This window comes from Pantherophis guttatus, chromosome 4, assembly GCF_059756535.1.
Source record: "Pantherophis guttatus breed Tessera chromosome 4, ASM5975653v1, whole genome shotgun sequence".
Taxonomy (NCBI): domain Eukaryota; kingdom Metazoa; phylum Chordata; class Lepidosauria; order Squamata; family Colubridae; genus Pantherophis; species Pantherophis guttatus.
Genome location: NC_142066.1, coordinates 125807616 through 125830802, shown reverse-complemented (window position 1 = coordinate 125830802; position 23187 = coordinate 125807616). Strand labels below are relative to the sequence as shown.

The 23187-nt window shown below is 37.6% G+C and overlaps 1 protein-coding gene and 1 long non-coding RNA gene across 9 annotated transcripts in view; one reads left to right on the top strand and one right to left on the bottom strand.

The window, feature by feature from the left end:
- The first annotated feature begins 1779 nt into the window (after positions 1-1779).
- LOC148114341 (uncharacterized) lies at positions 1780-23132 on the top strand. Its single transcript, XR_015734044.1, has 2 exons — positions 1780-3611; positions 22620-23132. It is a non-coding gene; the product is annotated as an uncharacterized LOC148114341 (long non-coding RNA).
- THSD7A (thrombospondin type 1 domain containing 7A) overlaps positions 19348-23187 on the bottom strand; it is a 308047-nt gene continuing 304207 nt past the window's right edge. For 7 of the 8 annotated variants that reach the window (XM_060685655.2, XM_060685658.2, XM_034401949.3 and 4 more), the window contains 2 exons: positions 21292-21379; positions 19348-19703 (listed from right to left, as the gene is read on the bottom strand). In XM_060685655.2, the coding sequence (XP_060541638.1) occupies positions 19619-19703; positions 21292-21379 (173 nt within the window). In that variant the 3' untranslated portion in view covers positions 19348-19618. The remainder of the gene's footprint in view (positions 19704-21291; positions 21380-23187) is intronic. The other variant, XM_087892733.1, reaches the window with a different exon arrangement.

The following is a 23187-nucleotide window of genomic DNA, read 5'->3' as shown; positions in this document are numbered from 1 at the left end:
AATTTTGTATTTATTTGCCACATTTTTCCCATTTCTCCAATTCTATTGTGTGGTTAAAGTTTTTTACCCATTTAATCATTGTATCTTTAACTATTTCTTCTTCCATTTTATGTCGCAGCAAAAATTTGTATATTCTACTGATTAATTTCTCCTCTGTCCCCTGTATAATTTTGTCCAATTCATTTTGTTCAGTGTGTATCGACAAATTCAGTCAAAATATAAAGAAGACACAAAATTAAAAAAAGATTCACAATGCGATACAGTAAATTTTCATGTTCTGCCAGCTTCATTTTTTAAAAAATTGACATTGCTGAACAAGACATTGTGCTACTTATTTAGATTTCTTTTTAAATCACTCAGCTCATATAGCATCTCATATTTTAGAATTTTATTTCTATAACCCCATGTGTAACAGGTGTCTTCTACATGTCACAAGGACATAAAAATGACACTAGGCATTGTTACATCATCATGCAAATAACAGAATTATATTTGCATCATGATCTCTGATGCAAGTATGTCTAATGTGTCAGAAATTCATGACCTCATGATGCATAGCGTATCATTTTATTCCCACACTTCTTCACCATAGACGCTCATCGTGCGTCATAACCTTGGGACTTGTGAGAAGGCATTCTGTGAATCACACTGAACAATATACGCCTCACTGCTACTATGTGCTTATGTTTTACCATGCAAAAGAGCATATTCTTATAGCAAAAAAGACACACAGGAATGCATCCAGTTCCAGAAACTACTATATTTTAATTCATATGGAAACAGAATGTTGTACTGTTTATTGATATATTAAAATACATTTAGCTGCCCCGGTGTTCTAAAGATTGCAGGATAGATTTCAATTCATCAATGACCCTTGGTTGGTGTCTTCTTTTGAAGGGAAGGGGAGGGGAAGGGAGGGGAGAGATTCATTTCTTTATTAATTTGCAACAATTTCACCTTTTTCCTGCTTTCTTACAATGCTTAGATCTTAACCATAAGACAGAAGTTGCAGGAATGGGTAAAAGGAGAACCTTCGTTCCATGTGAACATTGCTGGGAGCTTCTTTACAAGGGAAAAAAGACAATTAGCTACCAATCCAGAGTTGCAATGTCCCCCCTTTTCCCCAATTATTAAAAACATTGTTTACTTTCTGTAAAAGAGGTGTTAAAAATATTTCTCCTACACTGGGTGGTCATTTAAGTGATAAATTTAAGTATTTTTACAAGAATTGTAATAAACTTGCACTAGGTGAAACTGATTATTAACATGATTGCACAAGTCATAGTCGGAGGTGGTTTTAGCAAGTTCTGACCAGTTTGTTTGTTTGTTTTTATTTTTATTAAATTTATATACCGCCCTACTCCCGAAGGACCTCAGGGCGATGAACAGGCACAAAATAAAATACATAGATACAAAAGTTAGGAACATAATTAAAACCAGATCAAATAATTTAGCCCGAGACAATTAAAAATCCCAATAATTTAAAACAGATTAAAATTTCGATTTAAAAGAATATTTAAAACAGGGGAGAAAATTAGGCCAGGCCGGCTTGCTGGAATAGGAGGGTTTTAAGAGCACGGCGGAAAGTGCGCAGATCCGGGATCCTCCGTATCTCTGGGGGAAGCTCGTTCCAGATAGTGGGTGCCCCCACAGAGAAGGCCCTCCCCCTGGGGGCCGCCAGTCGACATTGTTTGGCTGACGGCACCCGGAGGAGCCCCTCTCTATGAGAGCATACCGGCCGGTGGGAGGCCGTTTGTGGTAGTAGGCGGTCCTAAGCCATGGAGTACTCTAAAGGTGGCGACCAAAACCTTGAAGCGCACCCGGAAGACCACTGGGAGCCAGTGCAGCTCGCACAGGAGAGGTGTCACACGGAAGCGCCATGTTGTTCCCATAACCACCCGCGCGGCCGCTATCTGGAGAACTGATATTCTGGAGAACTGATAGTGGAAATTTTGAGTAGTTTGGAGAACCGGTAAATACCACCTTTGACTGGCCCCGCCTCCCAAGTCACAGCTGATGGGGAGGAAATGGGGATTTTGCAGTTTCCTTTCCCTGGAGTGGGGTAGGAATGGAGATCTTACAGTATCCTTCTCCTGCCATGCCTACCAAGCCACGTCCACCAAGTCATGCCATGCCACGCCCACCAAGCCACACCCAGAGAACCGGTAGTAAAAAAATTTAAAACACACCACTGGTCATAGTGTCATTTAGTATTCAGATTAAGAGAAAACAAGGTGCCTATTTTTAAGAATTATATGAATTTGACATATTCAGATCTTTAATCATTTTGAAAGAAATGGAATATTGGAAACCAAGAGGTGAAATGCTATTATAGTTGCAATGAAAGAAGCCAACAGATACCATGATTTTCAAGGAACATGAATCAAAGTTAGATCCCAATCTATTCTTTTCATTTCATCCCATGCAGTACCTTTATGCTACTTATGCTTGAAAAATACACCTTGTTGTTCTTTCACATCAGTTTGTTTCTATTCATTTCCTATTTCTGGTGAAGACTAAGGAAAAAGAGAGAGTGCCTTGTTTGGTATATTTCTTTCCAAATGTGGGTATCTGCTGCCGTCTTGTGGAAATGATTGGTATTCTTTTTTAAAAAAGAAAGAAAAGAAAAGCAGAGCAGCACCTTTGCAGTTTGACAATTATCCTGCTTAATATCTTCTAAATCTGAAAAAAGAATCAGCCTTCAGAGGTTTTTTTTATTGTCTTTGAGGTTTTATGGGCAAGGGGTAAAAGGTAAAGGTTCCACTCGCACATATGTGCTAATCGTTCCCGACTCTAGAGGGCGGTGCTCATCTCAGTTTCAAAGCCCAAGAGCCAGCACTGTTCGAAGACATCTCCGTGGTCATGTGGCCGGCATGACTAAATGCCAAAGATGCACAGAATGCTGTTACCTTCCCACCAAAGGTGGTCCCTATTTTTCTACTTGCATTTTTTACGTGCTTTCGAACTGCTAGGTTGGCAGAAGCTGGGACAAATAATGGGAGCTCACCCTGTTATGCGCAGTAGGGATTTGAACCACTGAACTGCCAACCTTTCGATGACAAGCTCAGCATCTTAGCCACTGAGCCACTGTGTCCCCAATGAGACAGGGTTGCCCAGGAATTTATAGTTAGCAGATGGCAAAGGGCTTGTCAAAGGACTCTGTATAATGACCCCATCCAACAATCATTGTGCTTTGTCTATTGTTCATTTGCTTGTGGCAAAGCCTAAACAAGCTTGTCCTGTATCTAATTCACTCTGAATCTATTGGACTCCATATTTTATCTATGCTTTATTGTGTCGAAATGAGGGTTAGATTCTGGCAATCTCACATTAGATATGGTGTTAGTCCTCATGGCTATGCTTCTTATTTGCCCTACCATGAAGGGCTAATATCAATCCTGCAAAGCTTAAAAGTTTTTCTCCCCTCCTTTCCCTTTTACTTTCCAGAGAACTAAGAAGGCTCCATTCTGCAACACTTTCCATGTGATATGAGCCGTGGTGGCGCACTGGTTAGAATGCAGTATTGCAGGCTATTTCTGTTGATTGCTGGCTGAAGTTCAGCGGTTCAATTCTCACCGGCTAAGATAGACTCAGCCTTCCATCTTTCCAAGGTGAGTAAAATGAAGACCCAGATTGTTGGGGGCAATATGCTGACTCTTTAACCACTTAGAGGGGGCTGTAAAGCATTGTGAAGGGGTATATAAGAGCTATTGCTATATATATATGCAGGTTCTTCAGTTTGTGATCCTTCCTCCTGTCTCCCAATCCATTTGCACATACCATTACAGTTCCCCACCATAACAATACCTTTAACCAACACTGTGAGGTAGGCTGACTTAAAGATGGAGAATACCAGGACCTTGCGGAAGTGTTCAGAGAGGCTGGGTGTGACGCCCTACCCCTTACCCCACCGCGAGATGGACTGCAACATCGAAATCATCTCCAGGGCAAAACTACTCAAACCCAAACTGTACGCCATGATGCCCCGGGAAATGCAAGAAATGCTGTTCATCGAGCCATGGGTCACAGCCCTAGGCCTATTCAAAGAACACAGTGAGGTAGGCTGACTCAAAGATCCGTTTCATCAAAGCAACTCAAATGTAGTAAACACTGACACTGACAAATGTAGTAAACACTGACAGTGAGAACAATCACCCAATGGAACAGCTTCCCTTCAGAAATTGTGGGACCTTCATCACTGGAGGCTTTCAAGAAGAGACTGGACTGCCATTTGTCAGAAATGGTGTAGGTCTCCTGCTTGGACAGGGAGTTGGACTAGATGACCTACAAAGTCCCTTCCAACTCTGTTAATCTAATCTTACATCCAAAATTTGCTGAACTTGTGACCACAAGAAGTTCTCCTTCCTCCTTCTCCCCCAACTGGGAAGAAGAAGACCATCAAACTAGACGACTTGCCCAAAACTACAACATAAATTAAAGTCAAGGCTGCAACATTATCATAAACATCACAACCATTTCCTTCAGTGAATTTACCTTTCAAGCACTTTTTTTACAGATATCTTTTCACAGAAAAAGAAGGTGCATATTTCAACTTGTCGACTCACACTTGCCCAGAGCTCTCACCTATTTCTTTGAGCAGCATAGAATACAATCAGAACTTTAAAAAATAAGCAAACATTGAAAGTAAAGATAGGAAATTGGAAGCATTAATCTTTTAATCTTCTGTTTAAATAACACGTGAACCTCTCCAAATGTTCAATATTCTGAGTGATTATGCTTTTGAAGTAAAGCGGGGAGGGTTTGATGTGCTTAGAAACTCTTGTTTTAGGAATTCCAAGTATTGGTATGGAGTCTGATTGGTACAATTGGTTTCAATCCTTGGCTGAATAGATATCTGAGCATGGCTGGCTTTATGGACATTATGGAGATAAAAGAAAGGATGCTGTTTGAGGGAAAAACTGAATTACGCATTGCAAAATATATTTGCTGTTTAGGTAAAAGCAGGCTTTAAATGTATATTTAGATTCAAATCATAGCAAAGGCTAATTTTAAAATGTTAGGTACGTGAACGTAATCTGCATGTGTAAACATATTTAGATTATCTCCTGAATAATGTTTTTATTATGATGATGAGTCACATAGTCAGCCAGATGTTTAGATTGGATTTGATATTTTACTTTCCTATCAAGTCCTTCCCAAGAACTTATGGTAAGCAAATGTTGTCCAAGAGTGTTAAAGATATTATTATGTGTGGGTAATCTATACTTGGATTCACAGTCTAAGACTGGTGGAAATTTAATTTTTCAAATCCTAATGAAGGATTTAAACACTATTAAGATTGCATCTAAGAATGCAGGCAATTCCAAGCAGGATATTTGTTTGTAAAATTAGGGTGTTCAGTTCTGATAAATCCAATACTTCCAAATATTGAGGAAGTCCTTTAGGTATCGCTTTGAAGTCTCTTATCACAATTGGTATACAGTAGATTTCGTTTTCTATAAACTTCAGTCTGCAAGTCCTGATATTGTGCAATGTTTTCCCCAGTTGCTTTTCTTCAATCCTAGCATCATCCAGAATAGATGAATCAGACTTCTTTCTTTCCAATAATTGTTATAGCAGGCATGTTATGAACAAATTGCTTGTCCATTTGGATCTTAAAGTCTATAATATCTTAATCTGTTCTTTTTCTAAACTCTCATCATTGTGATGGTCCAATAGTTTTTACCACATTCAGATCCAAACCTCTGCCCAAATTTCCAATGAATAATTCTAGCAACTCATGAGTCATGAGGCAGTTTGTAGCCAGTTTGTGAAATTCTGCTGCAGCCATGTCATGTTCAAAAATGTTGTCGTGTTCAAAAATGTTGTCAGTAGGACCATTGATAATATAAAGAGTAAAGGTAATTATCTTGGAAGATTCCACATTTGATTCCAACTTCCCCTAAATCTTCTTCATTAACTACCAGCTTCGTTTGTCAAAATTTCATTGAAGTATTCATAAATTGCCAAATCGTTCCATTGATACCAAAAATCTGAAGACATTTCTCAAACCAGCTATGTGAATCAGAATTAAATTTCTTTTTTATAGTCTATCCAAGCTGTAAAACAAATTTGTTCTTTTAAAAAAATATTTAAAACCAATTATCACTCAATAATTAGTTCTTTGTTCCTCTTGAACTTTTGCAGCATCTTTTTAGTAGTTGTAATTGCGGTTATTGTTAATTATATTAATATAAATATTACTTATATAAACCATATTTTTATTATTATTTACAAAAAATGTGAAATCACAGCTGTCTGTCCTTTAGTTGACTTTCATATGTTTTTCCCAAGAATCTAGGATGTCATAATGAAAGCAATGGGATTTTCTGTAATTGTCAGATGGAAATGTTGCGAATGCAGATATTTTGAAAGTGACATCTAAGATTTTTCAGTATTGCAACTAGTGCAATCACTGTGCTTTGTGATCTTTCTCCAATTTTCTATTCTATTATCCTCTGGTATTGCCATATCAATTATCCACGCTTTTTCTTTTTAACGATTGTTAAATCTGGTGTGTTAAGAGCCAAGACTATATCACCCTTGTGTTAAAAACAATATCGCCAGGAAATGTGGACAAGTCTGCCACCTCGTGGAACAAAATATAAGCAACACTTTATTTTCTTTATAAGATTCAAACAATTCATTTAGAGGACTTCTGATGTTTGCAGATCGTATTTTATGTCTTTCCAAAAGCTATTGTGTGGGTACCCTTTTGGATCAATGCATCTAATTATTAACACCAGTAGAGAGATCACAGAGCAGTAACCAAAGACATTAAATGTAGAAGTTCATGATTTTGAATCCTGATTTGTTTAGATATCTGGCTATATCATCAGGTAGTTACTGAGATTCAAGAAATAATATCTTGGGGTCACTTTTTAATAACAATTGCAACTGGTTATGTGAATTTTCATAAAATGGCTATTTTTGAGGGGGTCTGGCAATGTATTAAAATTAATTTACTCATTAGAAAGCTGATGAGGTCTCTACCAGACAATGCTTATCTTTCCCTCCCTCAGCCAGGGGTGAAATTCAGCAGGTTCTGACAGGTTCTGGAGAACTGATAGTGGAAATTTTGAGTAGTTCAGAGAACCAGCAAATATCCCCTCTGGCTGGCCTCAGAGTGGAGTGGGAATCAGGATTTTGCAGTATCCTTCCCCTGCCATGCCCACCAAGCCACGCCCACAGAACTGGTAGGAAAAAAAAATGAATTCCACCACTGCCTCCACCCCTTTTCTCTCCCCACTGATAGATGATCATATTTTCTACCAAAAGTTGCTTTTGTCCCAAACTACTGATCTATAAAAGTGCCATTTTTAAAATGAAATATTGAAAAGTCAGTAGAGGATATTTGTTGTTATGTTGTTGTGGCCTTGTCATGTTAGTTGGACAGCAACAATATATTAAGTTCTATTCAAAAGACATATGCATCTTAACTGTGGAACCAACAACTTTACCTACAAAGGAAGGCAGAATGGAGAAAAGAGTAATTTCCCATAATTCTCTTGCAGCATTGTTGCAAGGTTTATCAAAACCTCCTTAATTAATATCAGCAGTGATTGTCTCCACTGACCTGAATTCAGTTGGAAATCAGTTCACTAGCTGTCTGTCAAAATCAGATCTTCATTCCCAGTTGCAAGATTTGTAGCAAACCCACTCCCTCCGGGACACATATTTCTGTTTCTTCTGTAGAGGCAGGATATACCACTGTATATTCTCCAGAACTCATCTGTAGGGCAATACTTCAGCTTCAACCACAACAATACACGAGCACACAATAGATACAAATTTAAAGTGAACCACTCCATACTCGATTGCAGAAAATATGACTTCAGTAACAGAGTTAATGGAATGCGCTTGGAATGCACTACAAGACTCTATGGTCTCATCCCAAACCCCCCAAAATTTTAACCTAAGACTGTCTACTGTTGACCTCACCCAGGGGTGGGTTCTACTTACCTTTACTACAGGTTTGCAATGGGGCCGCATGCACGTGCTCACTTCGCTCACACGCACGCATGGTCTTCTGCGCATGCGCAGAAGCATTTTGATGATGTTGGGATCAGTGGGCGGGGCCTTCCGACAGTTTTACTACCGGTTCTATAGAACCGGTGCAAACCGGGGGCAAACCACCACTGACCTCACCCCATTCCTAAGAGGTCTGTAAGGGGTGTGCATTGGGGCACCAGCATGCCTACTGTCCCTGTCCTAAAGTTTTCTTTAATTGTATTCATTTTATATATTCAATTCATGCTTATATTTATATATATTATCTAATATATACTTGACAAAATAAATAAAATAATAAATAAATAAATAAAATAACTTAACAGCACTGTTCTCTTTAGAACTGGGGTTCTTTTGCTATCAGTGACAGATTCCAGATGGAATCTGCAGTAAAGAAATGGACCTGGTGGCTCAGCAGACTGATAGCATTGTGATTAACACCAGCTGTCTGCAATTACTGTAAGTTCGAATCTCACCAGGCTCAAGGTTGACTCAGCCTTCCATCCTTTCTAAGGTAGGTAAATTGAGGACCCAGTTTGTGGGGGCAATAAGCTGACTTTGTATAAATATACAAAAGTATGAAGGCTATTGCTTAACGCATTGTAAGCCGCCCTGAATCTCTGGAGAAGGGCGGCATATAAATCAAATAAAAAAGAAAGAAAGAAAGAAAGACATGGCTGAAAAATCTCCAGTTTCATCAGACACTCAAATTCCCCTTGCTTTCTATTTTTTCACAGAATAATGGCTGATCTTCCTTTCACAAAGGAAGGGACATCTAGATGCCTAGGAACTCCTCACATCTCTGTTACTTCTCCCTTGTGTTTTAGTTTTGCCTGACAATTTTGCCTGCTTTTTGCTGTAATTTTTATTGGAAAGTTAAATAGTTAATGTGTCCTCTTTTTTCCTGCAGTTGTCCTCCTTTGCCTATTCAGTTATACCTATTCAGATATCTGCTAACCTCATTTGTCATGCTAAATGATCCAGCACTATCTGATATAAATGATCTTTTTTTTTTTTAAAGGAAATTATGCTAACTTGTTAAAAAAAAAAACCTAAGTGAACATTATTCTCTTTTTTTTTGGAAAACATGTTTTGTAATGTCTATGGAGAGTCTCAGTCATCTAGGTCATAGTTGTCCCAAAGGTGCTTTTTTCGAAAGGCAACTGGACTTTCTGTTTTTTTCTTTGAAGATGTTTCACTTCTCATCCAAGAAGCTTCTTCAGCTCTGACTGGATGGTGGGAAATGGAAGGATTTATACTTCTTGCAGACAGCTGGACATTTGCATTCTTTTAGCAGGTCGATCAGGTCACCTGCAGATTTATCTGTGTCATCATTAAAAGACACAGGCCACTCTTTTGAAGACAACAAAGTCCACATTTCGGATAGAGAGGATGGCTGGTTTGAAAGAGGGGTTAAAGAGGCCATCTATGTCAAAGTTGAACAGCCCTCTCTCAACAGAGGGGAGGGATATGACATCATCTATTTCCAGTGCATAACACAGCCCTTTCAACAGTTCCAAGAAGGCTCCACACCAATTTGCACCACTCAGGTGACCCTGATGACACAGATAAACTTTCAGGTAACTTTAACAACCCGTTAAAAGAATGCAAATGACCAGCTGTCTGAAAGGAATATAAATCCCTCCCCACCATCCAGTCAGAGCTGAAGAAGCTTCTTGGAGCGAAACATTTTTAAAGAAAAACCAGAAAGTCCAGTTGCCTCTTGAAAAAAAAAAAAAACACCTTTGGGACATGTTTGTAATCTCAAACTTTAAAAGGAGGAATTGGAGCCTATTTATTTGATATGAAAAAATGTTGCCACCAATAGATCAGATTTTTTTCAACTCTGGCAAATGCAACGACTACAATTCCCAGAATTCCAAGCCATCGTACTGACTGGGAAATTCTGGGAATTCTTGTCCACACTTGCCAACTTTAAGATGGCAAATTTGAAGAACACAATAATAGAATCTAGAAAAAACTATTATGCCACTTTGAGAATCTTGGAAGAAAGATGGGACTTTAAAAAAAAATTAGATCCATATTTTTATTTTGTTGCTGTAGATCAATTTTCTTCAATTAAGTAATGCCTATTCACATTCATTTTTAGGTCCCATCATCCCTACACAAGATGGCCACAGGTTTTGAACTTCATTAGCCATTTTGCTGGGATTTCTGACATTTGAAGCCCAATTGATCTGAAAATTAGGTTGAGAAAGTCTAAACTGCACAAGAATCTTGAAGGATTGAAATGAAATCTGTCAAGAGTTCAAAGCAAGCACAATTGGCTTCTTCGCGATTCTAATTAGAACAAAGATTTCTGCCAGGCTCCAAGTAATGCACCCATTACAAATTGAACTCTGAGGCATTGCTTTTCCTCAAAGAACAAATTTATTTAGATACATCATCTTGGTGCTACTGGTGAAAAGCCAGTACTGAAGTTCCCGGGCTTTTCACCTCAATATAAGTTTCAGTTTCTCCAGTTTACAAAACAAATTGTCACATTGTCCAATCAAGATGGAGGCTGGTTGCTTAGCGACTTCTCTCCTCCTCCTCCTCCTCCTCCTCCTCCTCCTCCTCCTCCTCCTCCTCCTCCTCCTCCTCCAGTTGGTCAGCCAGCCATTGGAATGTGCCTGACTCATCAGCTAGCAATGATGTTTTGACTGAAGGCTCCATCCTCCTTCAGCTCCGAACTGTGTCAAACTGAATTCATGTCAGAATACCCAAGGATGCAAATAATCTCACACCCCAATCAAATTCAGGCTTGACAATTTCCCCTTTTTTACCCTTCCCTTTGGCACAAAAATGTATATTCAACAAGTTTTGTCCTATAATAATCCATTGAAATCTTACTTCAATTTGATATATTTCTGCCACAGTGAATGACTTCATGATTGAAATCAAAGGATGTTGCCATCTGCTACATTATCTTTCTAGCCAATCTTAATCTATTTTTAACAGGCTATCATTTTGGGGCCAAGGACGTGTTACTGATTCCAAAAAGTTAAATTGAATAGGTTGGATACATCTGCATTATGGTGCCAGAGCCGATCACTCGAGCCATATCAGAGATTCTATCATTTTCATAAAAGTCATTGACGTGTCACTCTAAAGCTGCTTTAAGAGTCCATTTAATTGGGACTATTGTGCTCTGTGAGTTTTCAGCTGATGCCTTTTCCAATATATACACAAACTCCATTCTGGCAACATTAAAACCAATTAGTACCGAGTTGCCACTTCAGAAGTGAATTAAAGTTGACAGCCCAATCAATAAAAATGAGGTAAATACCCAGCTGAGGGGGAAAAGGGCCATCTGTTCATCTCTCAGTGAGAGGACAGGAAGAAAAGGGGGTTGGATGAGGAAAAGAACTGGTGTACAACATGACATGCATAATCTTCTCTTTGTTTTCTTGTCACAGTGCCAGAATTCTCACCATACCTGAAAGCCATACCCATTTTTCAATACTTCATTTTCTTTCCCAAGTATGTAGAAATTGGGAATCAATTGAGAAGCCATAACCTTTCAGAAGTTTCTGAAATATCACTTTCAGCATCCCTCATCATTTCTCACATTATTTATTTATTTATTTATTTTATTGCAATTTATATGCCGCCCTTCTCCCGAAGGACTCAGGGCGGCTTACAAGATAAAAATTCAACAATATGAATTAAATATAAATTAAAATCCAATTAAAATTAATTAAAATTATTACAATGTAAAAACCCCCCTCAACGGGTCAGTCCATTTGATGAAAAAGCCACGTCTTTAGTTCATGGCGGAAGGAGAGGATGATTAGATGATCCTATGGGACATTGTAGTTCAGCCACAGTTGTATACGCCTTATCTAGAGATAATCTAGGATTATGAAGCCCAGCCATTCTGTAGTAAACAAAGTAAAGCTTCAAGCAAAAATAAGCAGGAGTGAGGAGATTTACTATTTTGAGGGAGGCTGAAGCCCAGTGAACCAAACATGATGAAAAATGTATAGGCCTATTTTACATAGGTGCTGTGGCTAGGATTTTTGGTTCTTTCCTTAAAACATTGGTAAGTGTAGTTCTTACGGTTTTACTATATGTTGCCCAAAGTCCCATTTGTGAGATGACCAGGTATAGTAATTTGATAAACACATTAACAAATAAAAAGCAAAATGGGTTTGGTTGTTTTTTTGTTTATTCAACTTACATATGGTAGGTGCCTGTCAAACAATTAAAAACCAACAGAATTAGCACAGAGTAAAGCAGCTCTAAAGTGATTCATCATGTAAAAAACGCCTTCAAATTCAGTTATGCATTAAATTGGGGTGGGGGGCAGGAAGGGGCTATTTTTTTTAATGCTCATGGGTCATAATTCAAGTTTTTTTGATATCCCGTGGTTGTGATAAACATGGTGATAAGGGCAGTGGGCATGGTTCAGAAAGTTCAAGGAGTAATGATTTGGGAGAAAGAAATAGGGTTTTTAAAAAAATATGTAACATTTTATGAAGCAGCATTTAACCTTGGTGATCTCAAAAATTTAAACTAGGTCAGACCTGCTGCTAGAATGAAAGATGACCAGGAAACAGCATCGCTTAAGCTTGATTGAGATGTTGAAACTATATTCCCAGAGGGCATGAATAAAGCTTTTCTCCAGCAAAGAAGATGGATAACTGCAGATAGCCACTAGGAGTTCAATTTGTAGAAATCTTTGCCTGAAGCCTCTTTTAGAGCAGGGGCTTAAGAGCCCCAAGGAAACCTTTTGGATGAGATCTCCATCATTACATTTGTTATCAGTTAAAGAGATAGTGGAATCATTTGAGGGAGCAAACTGTTTTGCTATCTGTAACTTGTCACTGGGAGGAAGGAATGCCAGCAGAGACACTGAAGACTTGGGACACTCTCTAGGGTGGGTAGGAGAGTGGATGGCAGAAATACAGCATTGGCATTTATATTAATACATATCAGGGCCCACAAAATGTGTGCAACCACTTGACAAGAGTTTTCTAGAGCTTGTGGCTGCCATCTATTGCTTGCCCTTGTGAATATATGTTAAAGCCATCTGTTTCACTTCAATCTGTTACCCTCCTGTTGGTTCCTCTATGGCGACAAGCTGATTTTCAGCAGAGCACAGCCAAATTTTAGGTGTTTTTTTTTAAAAGTGAGAGATTGGTCATAGGCCTGTGTTTATGGGCACCAAAGCAGCTGCTACCCTTACCCATGTTGTACTGATTCCATTTTTTTAGGGCTTACACTGTAATTTTGGTGTGATTCTCATTACAAAATAGTGCAATCCTTGGTTTCTTGCCTTATCTTCTTCCCCATTTCCCTTGGTATCCTTGTTTCAGAAGATCTCTGGCAAAGGATGGAGTGGGAGAAGAGGTCATGGCCTTTCATTTTAGTTTTGTGCAACTATCATCCACATCCTATACTTTGAATGGCAAACCAACAAGGCCTGGAGGAGGGACTAGGTAGAAGGGCAACAGACACACACAAAAAAACCCCAGTGTATTTCCCAGAAAGTGGTTGTGAGGGAAACGTGGCCCAACCGCTATACCTTGCCATCCACCACATTTACTGCCATGAATGACTAACTTTCTTTCTAGCCTACTTTTAAGTTGTATGGAAGAATCATATGTGCAGCTTCTTTGGGCATATAAAAATTCAAAAATAATTGTTGCTGTTGCAAAATTTATATTTGTAACCTGTAGAATTTGCATGCTGTTGATGGGAAAATAGTTTAGGCATGGCTATAGCCTTTTATTATGCATACTATGTTTTAATTTGTGCTACATACTGTCTTTCCTTCTCTTTTTAATGAAGTCTGGGTCAGTGACCCATAATATAGTGTGACTGAGTGGTTTTTTTAAAAAATTTGATTTATATGCCGCCCTTCTCCGGAGACTCAGGGTGGCTTACAATGCGTTAAGCAATAGCCTTCATACTTTTATATATTTATACAAAGTCAGCTTATTGCCCCCACAAACTGGGTCCTCAATTTACGTACCTTAGAAAGGATGGAAGGCTGAGTCAACCTTGAGCCTGGCGAGATTCGATCTTACTTTAATTGCAGACAGCTGGTGTTAAATTACAGTGCTTCTGTCTGTTGAGCTAAACCAGGTTTTAAATAATTTTCAGTGGGCTGTTAGCAATGAGAACATTCAAAATAGGTGTCAGAGGAGAAAAAAGAAACAGCAACTTGGGGACAAATAAACAATACTGAGTTGATATTATTTTACTATCATAGAAATGGAGAATACTCAGAAGTGTCAATCAGACCATTGCAGACATCCACGTATTATATACAGCCTGAAATCCCAGCCCCCCCTCCCCAAAAAAAGAAAAGAAAAGAAAAGAAAAACAACCAAGAATTCTGGTTACATGTTCAACAGCTAGAAACAGTTAGGAAATCACCTGAAATTTGGTCTTCCCAGAATACAGAAAGTTGAATGATTAGTTTTCCATTGTATACTAATCTCTTCTGTGGCCAGTATCCTTCCTGGTGTCAGTTATATTTTATGAATAGATCTGAGAAGGAAGATTTGCCATGGGACATTTTAGTAGTACTGTTATAGTACTTGCCATTGTAACATCTTTGAAAATGTTCTTCTTCTGGAAGGGTCTTAAGAATTACCACCTACCACCTACTGTGTCTTCTTATATGTACAGTGGAGAAGGTGTTTATGTCCAGCAGTGGCAATCATTTGGACATTTAAAGTACCAAAAGGCAGCCTAATTTTTAGTTTAAATGAGAAGAATGATAATGAATTCTTGGACCTTAACACTATTGGTGGCATACAGTGTTATTACTAGTGTTTCAATCAAGTGTGAAAGTTGCACCTAGTTACTCCAATGCAGCAACACAACAAAGCAATTAACTCACTTATCCATTTTGTGTTAATATTTATTGTTTGCATCATCTCAGTTATGTACAAATATCCCATTTGAAAATGTAAGTACATTTACATTTTCACGTGTTCCACATTAACTGAATAAAATTTGGTGACGATATACACACATTTGCAGCTGTATATAAATGTTTTGTCCATTAAAAAAGAAAAAAAATGCAAAATTAAAAAATGAAAATGCTTACAAATTAACAAAAAGTAAACATTTCCCCAGTCATTCATGTTCAGAATCTAAGGAAAAGAGAGCAGAAAATTCAAGTAAATTGTGGCTGCAATCCTGTGCATACTTAGGTGAATATAAACCCTTTGAATGCAACAGGGTTAATTTCTTAGTAAACACACAGGATTGCATTGAACATTATGCAAAAGAATTTTCTTTTTACTTTGGGTAAGCACAATTTACAAAAAGTTAAAAGATATTTCTTTTCTTTCCAAAGCTTTCTTTTACAATGTTGTTTATATGATTTAAAATTAATCATTTTACAGTATTACATTTGGGGGAAAATACTCAAAACATATGTAACACAGTGGAGTTTTAAAACTGAAAATGTTGGAAGAACTAGCAAATGTAATCATATTTTAAAACTACCATTTATAAACTGAAGTTACAAACAGAACAGAATTAAGAAAATGCACACTCAGTATTTCCAGGATGGATTAAAGATATAGAATCACTGAAAATATTATTTTTTACAAGTTAACAATTTACTGCTGTGGCTGATTTAGGCACTGGATTTGTAGAAACAGATTTTAAAAACAACTTCATTTTATACAGATATTTGCAATCACAAATTCAATACTACTTTTTGTTTCCTAATTTAACATAATCCAGGCTATGTTTCTGACTTTCTCGCTGGCCCATTGACGGTTTAAAATAATTTTCTTTCTTTACATTAAAAGAAAACTCTAAGCATTTTGCACATCTTACCTTTTTGGGCTGCACTCCTTACTTGAGACTAAATTCTACTGAACACATTTGACTTGCTTCCAAATGACCATGTTAAGATTACACTGTGAATATAATCAAGTTTGTTGGTTCTATTTGGATGGTATCTTTGAGAGTTAATTTTAGTAAACTGGTTGAATGGTTTATTTATTTTCCAAACAGCTGTTGCTCAAGGATACTTAGAACATTCCTCCTTCATGCTGATAACTGCAGATTCACCTCAAATAGGAGCACCTTTTTAAATAGCATAAACAGTATTAGAGTAGACAGATTCTGAACCTGCATCAACATTGAAAATGTTATGGCTAGATTGTGTGGCAGAATTCTCAGTGAACAGAATGTGAGTCAAGATTGAGACTGGGCTAAACCATCCCGTATCCAAGATACAATCACAGAGGGAAGGCTTTGCAGGGGATATAGGTGCCTAATTCCCACAAATAGTGTTGGCTCCAGAGACCATAAGTAAAGTCTATAGTCTTACCTCCATTACCAGTGATGTTTTTCCCAGATGCTGGACTGAAAAAAGGAATGTCAGAGTAGATTAGGAGTGTGATGCAAAGTATATCCAAAATCCAAAACTTTCTGGAGACCAAAATATTCTGCTTCAGTTTAGATACAATATAATTTATATACGTCTTCATAGAGAATGGAAAGCCTCGCATTATATAATAGTTACACAAGTCTGAAGAATTTACTTTCACTGATCAATTAAGAATACTGTTTCATACTTTATCTTATAGTTGAGCAAAGGAGGGCTGTACTAATAATGGGCCAGTTCAAAATGCTCATCAGACATGCAAGTGTAAAACAGCCCTCCTTAAAGTGTGATAAGGGCATGTGGGAATGACCTTGGGACTTACAAGATTCTGTTAATGTAAACTTACAATAAAGCATAATTAGTTCATTGGGTGTGCTCCCTCTCCGGACTACCTTGCAAGAATGACATCAGGTTTGCAAGTCTGAAAGTACATTTCTCTCTCTCCTTGCCTTTGCAGCCCAAGAAACTAGAGAGGGTCCCTTCTGAGATGTTTGCCACACCCATGTTCCTTCTACAGGCTCAGATGCCTTATATCCAATTGTTGCCTGGCTGTGGCTCCCCCTCCCTACAATCTTTAAGATCATTCCCATTAGAGATGTTGAGGCTGTTGCAACCTATAAGGCTATGAGCCGCTGCTTTGGATACCTTCTCACATCATGTTGTGTGCAGTGTCACAATCAAAGTCTTTCAGTTATGGCCACAGCTGGAACTGGAATATCAATTGCTAAGCAATGCAGCCATTAAGCAAGTCGACTACCGGACCGGACCAAATTTTACAACTATTTCCACCACAGTTAAGTGAATCACCATGGTTGTTAAGTGAATTTCACATGGTTATTAGGTGAACCATACAATTGTTAAGTGAATTCGGATTTCTCAAGTTTTTGGAAGCTGGATAGGAATGCTGTCAGGGTGGAAAGGCAGTCAAGTGACTGCAAAACACTGCAACTATGGTATAGGTGAGCTGGTTGATGAATGGCCAAATTGTGATTATATAACCACAGGAGTGGGGTGTCTGTCTAAATTAGATGACAGGTCATAACTCACTTTTTCAGAGGCCATTGTAATTTCAAATTGTTGTTAAATGAATAAGTCAAATATTACTTATAAAAGAATAGGGCTTTAATTACAAAACCACATCTATCATCTTGCAGATTTTGATATGCTACCACAGATAACCTCAGGTGCTTCACAATTCAGGGGCCAGTTTCCCATGTACTGTTTTTATTTTCTTTTTTTTACAAAAAAAAAAGTGTTTTTAAAAAGCCTGCTGAGTCAGGAAGCCTGGCAAGGGTCGGAAGAGGGAGCTATAGGCAACACATTGCCTGTTTTAATTAATCACTACATAATGCTCCAGGCATAATACACATATTAAGAAGATTTAGCTTATTGACATAGACCTGAGATGTCAGAACTAATAATATCGTGTGTAACAGGAGTCTGATAAAGTTGATTTTATATTGCTTATTTATCTGTTCATAACTAGACATACACACGATCTTAAACGGACATTATTTGAAAGGCATTTTTTTTTGGAAATGTTAAATGGTTCTGTATAGCAATAAAATTGGATTCATATTTTAATATAAACCTCAGGATGGAAGCATATAAAAGAAATGAAGCAGCTATTACCAGAATGATTACATAAAAAGTTGCACGTCGGAGGAAAAGCTTGTATGTTGTTATGTACCATGATCGTTCAATTCAAAAGAATGGTGAAGATATCATGTCTATCTCTTAAAATGACTACAGAGACATTTCAAGTGAGAAAGCTCCATGAACACATTACAGTTTCCATCTTAGATTAGGTATCTGACAATGATGAATCAGGATATATTTTTAAAAATAATCTATATTAGCCATTGTCCTGAAAAAAAAGTCCCCACCCCAAAAAAAAAAAAAAAAAAAAAAATCAAACAAACTCAAGATTATATCAGATTATCCCAAATAGGAAGAACAGGACGATCAATCCTTCATCAATGAAATACTTTCCATTAGCAGGAGAAAAATAAGTAGTAAATTCATATTCCTTCCACTGAACATATTGGGACACTGTTTAGTTAAGTATTTTTCCCAAGATTAGTGCACAACCACTTTTTTCTTTTTTTCTTTTTTATAAAGTTAGCAATATAAAAATCTAGTCATTTACAGCCTTCAAAGAAATAAGAAATCAACTTGAAAATCTACTAACTGTAGAAGTTGGTCAGAGTCTGAAAGTAGACACATTACTGCCAGGATTTTGACTAAAAAACAGCTGCTTTTACAAGACTGGTATATAAACAGTAGTTGTGTTAGCTGGCCTATCCAGTAACATTTTGGAAACTGATCTCTACTTTTATTAGGAATCAAAAATTTATTGACAAATGTCTGTCTGATGCAGGATTTTCACTATCACCCTTACTGAAAAGAGACAGTTTCTATGGCAATACTCATTAATAAGTGCATATCATGCGGCACTAATATAGTGCAAAAAAAAAATTGCCTTATCTGTAGCAAAAAAGTTCCAGGCAACAGTTTGAGAATTAGAGAAAGTAAAAAGTATTACACATAGATATTAAACGTCCAGACAACTTGTATAAAATTTTGAACCTGAAGATTCTTAACTCCTTGATAAATGTGTGTGATAGTAGTTCATTAGTACCTGAAACTGGTAACAAGACAAGAATTTTGCAAATCTTTACCTCTTTGAAAAGCTAGTTCAGAAATCTGCCTACTGTCGTCCAAAAATGCCAAAACTTGTTCAATGGTTTCTTATTCTCAGTTAAAGTTTACAAGATGCTAAACACTAAGTTGTTTTTTTTAAAACCAGTATATCATTTGAGAGATTTTTTTAACCTATGATGCAACTGAGTATATATATATGTTGGATATAAAGCATTATAGACAACCTGGTATGATCTTCCCATGCTTACTGAGTAAAGTTAGATTAATGCAGCAGACTGTTCTAGTATCAACACTCCCAAATCTCAATATAATATGCAAGTGGTTTTATAGTTCGTATGTTTCAAAGAGCACTGCATAAAGATGCTCAGCTGATGTGCTTACAACTGAAAATGGCCACTGGAATTTGCTGTACCAATTGGTGGTCACGGACAAAGATTCCTTCTTAGAACATCCATAGCCATCCATCTTATCTTTTTTTTTCCTTTGTCTTGTGTAACATCTGTTTGGTATTGTCCACAATGTGCATGCTGTTTTTCAATACTACTGTTTCAAAAGTTTAAAGAATGGGAGGCAATTATTTTACATGTCCGCATCTCCATCATAAGCCAGGGTTAAAGGTTTCAGACGGTTATTCTGCCTCCTCTGTGGTTTCTTTGGCTTTTTACTGCAATAAGCAAAAAGTAAACAGTCACCAATCTAACATATTAAGCTAACAGACAGATAGGTTTGCTATTCCTTTCATTCAGGATGAGAAGGCAACACGGATTTATAAGCAGTTCTCACTTTTAATAATTTGGTTTAAATTGGTTTGGGTCAGATATGTAAGCTTTTATCTACAAGATTCTGAAGGAAAGAAACAGATTTGTAGATTACAAATGTATTGATATGTCACAGCCAAATAAATAATTAGGTTACCCAGTAGCTCTGAACAATCACCTGATCAAACTATTTAGAAAACTCACCTCTGCACACACTCCCACCAAAGAAGAAAATTTCAGCCATGATACTAGGGATGTAAACTAGATTGGGAAGTCAAAAGATAGGAGCCCATTTCCATTGTACTAACAACAAAATGGCTGGAAAAAGTTACCAGGAGTTGAGTTGGATTCAAATGAGACTTTACCTTTATGGGGTTAGAAGTGGGAATAGCAGAAAGAGGTTTGGGGAGAGACAAATGAATAATTTACATTCTTGCGTGTCAAGGAACGCAAGGAGGAAAAGCTGGGCTTTGAGCCCTAATGTTCCAACCCATATTTTTTCATTATTTTGCCATTACCTTCTCTCATACATCTATGGAAGATTCCACTCCAGCTGTCTTCCTTGCTACACAGATCAGCTTAGAAGCTACAATCTATTCTCTTCCAATGTTTGCCAATGGAGATTTAAAAAACAAAACAAAACTGGGAAAATAATTGGAGAAACACAACTGAAGAAGCAGTTCTTCATTTGCCACCTCCATAACCCAATTAAACACCTATATTTGTGCTTAATTACGATGCAGATACTTCGTGATATACATATACACACACATATAACTAATCATTTGCATTGTAATTAAATATATTTAATTACAATGCAAATGCTTAGTTATATATATGTGTGTGTGGTGTGTGTGTGTGTGTGTGTGTATGTATATCACTAAGCATCTACATTGTAATTAAACACAAATATAGGTGTTTAATTGGGTTGTGGAGGTGGCAAGTGAAGAACATATAAAACTTACAGCTCTTCCTTGGATTATGACCATTCATTCAGTGACTGTTCAAAGTTATGACAACACTGAGTGAGGGGCACTTGGACAGCTCTGGCAGCCAGAATGATCATCTTTGTTTATGAGAAACCAAGTGATCGTGATTTCCAACATTGCTTGCCAGTTTCTCACGGAAATTGGAAGTCATGATTATAAGAGATTTTCACTTAATGGTCCACTTGATCCTTGTTTCATTACAGTAACTGGGAGGGCTGGAATTGCCATCACTATGCAGCATGGAATGGCATTGTGTTTCATGACCACGTCATTTAGTGATGGAGTTCCTGGTTCCCAATAGCTATTGTTAACACATATTGAGAAATTGAAAGTTAGCTTGAATAGGCAGAAGATAATAATATAGGAAACATATCAGGAACAGTTGCTAAAAAATTCAATATTAAGATGGAAGGAATAAATTAAAACAAATTATAAGCTTATTTGTATATTTACTATACATTATTTTTGAGGAAAAATTCCAAGTATAATAAATGATAAAACTCACCAGGCTAGATAGATCATAGATATTACAAAGATGAGCAAAACAAATGCACCAGCAGCTACACCATAAACCCACGTCTTCAGCTTCCCATCTATAATAAATTTAAGTTAGTTGTTAGTAATCAGTTAGTGCCGATCAGATATTTTTAGAAAGTACAGTTAGTACTGTACACAAATGATGCATTTTTGATGTTACACAAAGTTTGCTTGGCTAGTAAGTGAGATTATATCTTTTCTTGAAGTAGCTCAATAGAAAAGATGGTAAAGAATGAAGAACAAAATCTTTATTCAAGCACCAATTTGAGGAATGTGTTTGTCTTGTATCAGAGGTAGTATCTGTGAATGTGCCTAGAATTCATGTTTTTGGAAACTTGTAAGATCTTTTATTTATTTATTTATTTATTAAATTTATATACCGCCCTATTCCTAAGGGACTCAGGGCGGTGAACAGCGAACGATAAAAATACATGTAATACAAATGTTAATAAAAAAACCAATTAAAATATACTAAACACTCTGGTCCTAGATAATTCAAGACATCCCAGTTTAAAATAAAATCAAAAAGCAATATAAAGGGAAAGTTAGGCCAGGCCGGCCTGCTGAAACAGGAATGTTTTGAGGGCATGGTGGAAAGTGTGCAGATCTTCTGTATCTCTGGGGGGAGCTCGTTCCAGATGGTGGGTGCCCTCACAGAAAAGGCTCTCCCCCTGGGGGCCGCCAGTCGACACTGTTTGGCTGATGGCACCCTGAGAAGCCCCTCTCTATGGGAGCGTACTGGGCGGTGAGAGGCTATTGGTGGCAGAAGGCGGTCTCGTAAGTGCCCCGGTCCTAAGCCACAGAGCGCTCTAAAGGTGGTAACTAAGACCTTGAAGCGCACCCGGAAGACCACAGGGAGCCAGTGCAGCTCGCGCAGGAGGGGAGCCACATGGGAGCGCCATGCTGCTCCCATAACTACCCGCGTGGCCGCATTCTGGACCAGTTGGAGCCTCCGGGTGCTCCTCAAGGGGAGCCCCATGTAGAGAGCATTACAGTAGTCCAGGCATGAAGTGACAAGGGCATGAGTGACCGTATTTAACGAGTCCCGATCCATTTTAATGGCTTGATTCTTTTGTAGATTATTGATCAAATCAATATAACTTCAAACAAAGTCATTACAAAGGGAATAGTTATGTTTTTGCTTTTTTCCAAAAATACCAGTAAAAATGTTAAATGTGGGTGTTTTTTTCTGTTGGTCACTAAAACGGTTTGATGACTGTGAATTTGTACATGTTTTATATAATGTTATTTAATTCTTCTCCCTCCTCTTTTCTTGGTCACAAAACCTTTATTCAGGGCTAAGGCAAGCATCTGAAGGCAGGACAAGAAGCAATTAATGAAAACTAATCAAGGAGAACCAACCCACAACAAAGGAGAAATTTCCTGACCGTTAAAACAATCAGTGGAACGACTTGCCTCTAGAAGTTGTGGGTGCTCCAACACTGGAGGTTTTTAAGAAGAGACTGGACAACCATTTGTCTGAAATAATTTTGGGTTTCCTATTTGAGCAGGGAGTTGGACTAGAAGACCTTCAAGACCCCTTCCAACTCTGTTGTTCTGTTCTGTTCTGTTCAAGCTAAACTTTTCCTATGTAATTCCTATAGATAGGGTTACATGCTAGGCAATCAAAAGAGCAACTATCTATGCAAGATAGTTTTGTGATGATTAAATCTTGTCTAAGATAATGCCATGGATATTTATTTTATGCAATGCTTTTGTGCAAAATCATTTTTGACATGTTGAATGGAAGTATCAATAAACGAATAAGCTTCTGTAGTATAACAAGAGCTCAGAAGAGACTGAAAATAATCGGATCTCCTTTGTATACTATTAATAACTGGAGTGGCATGAGGTAGTATGATCA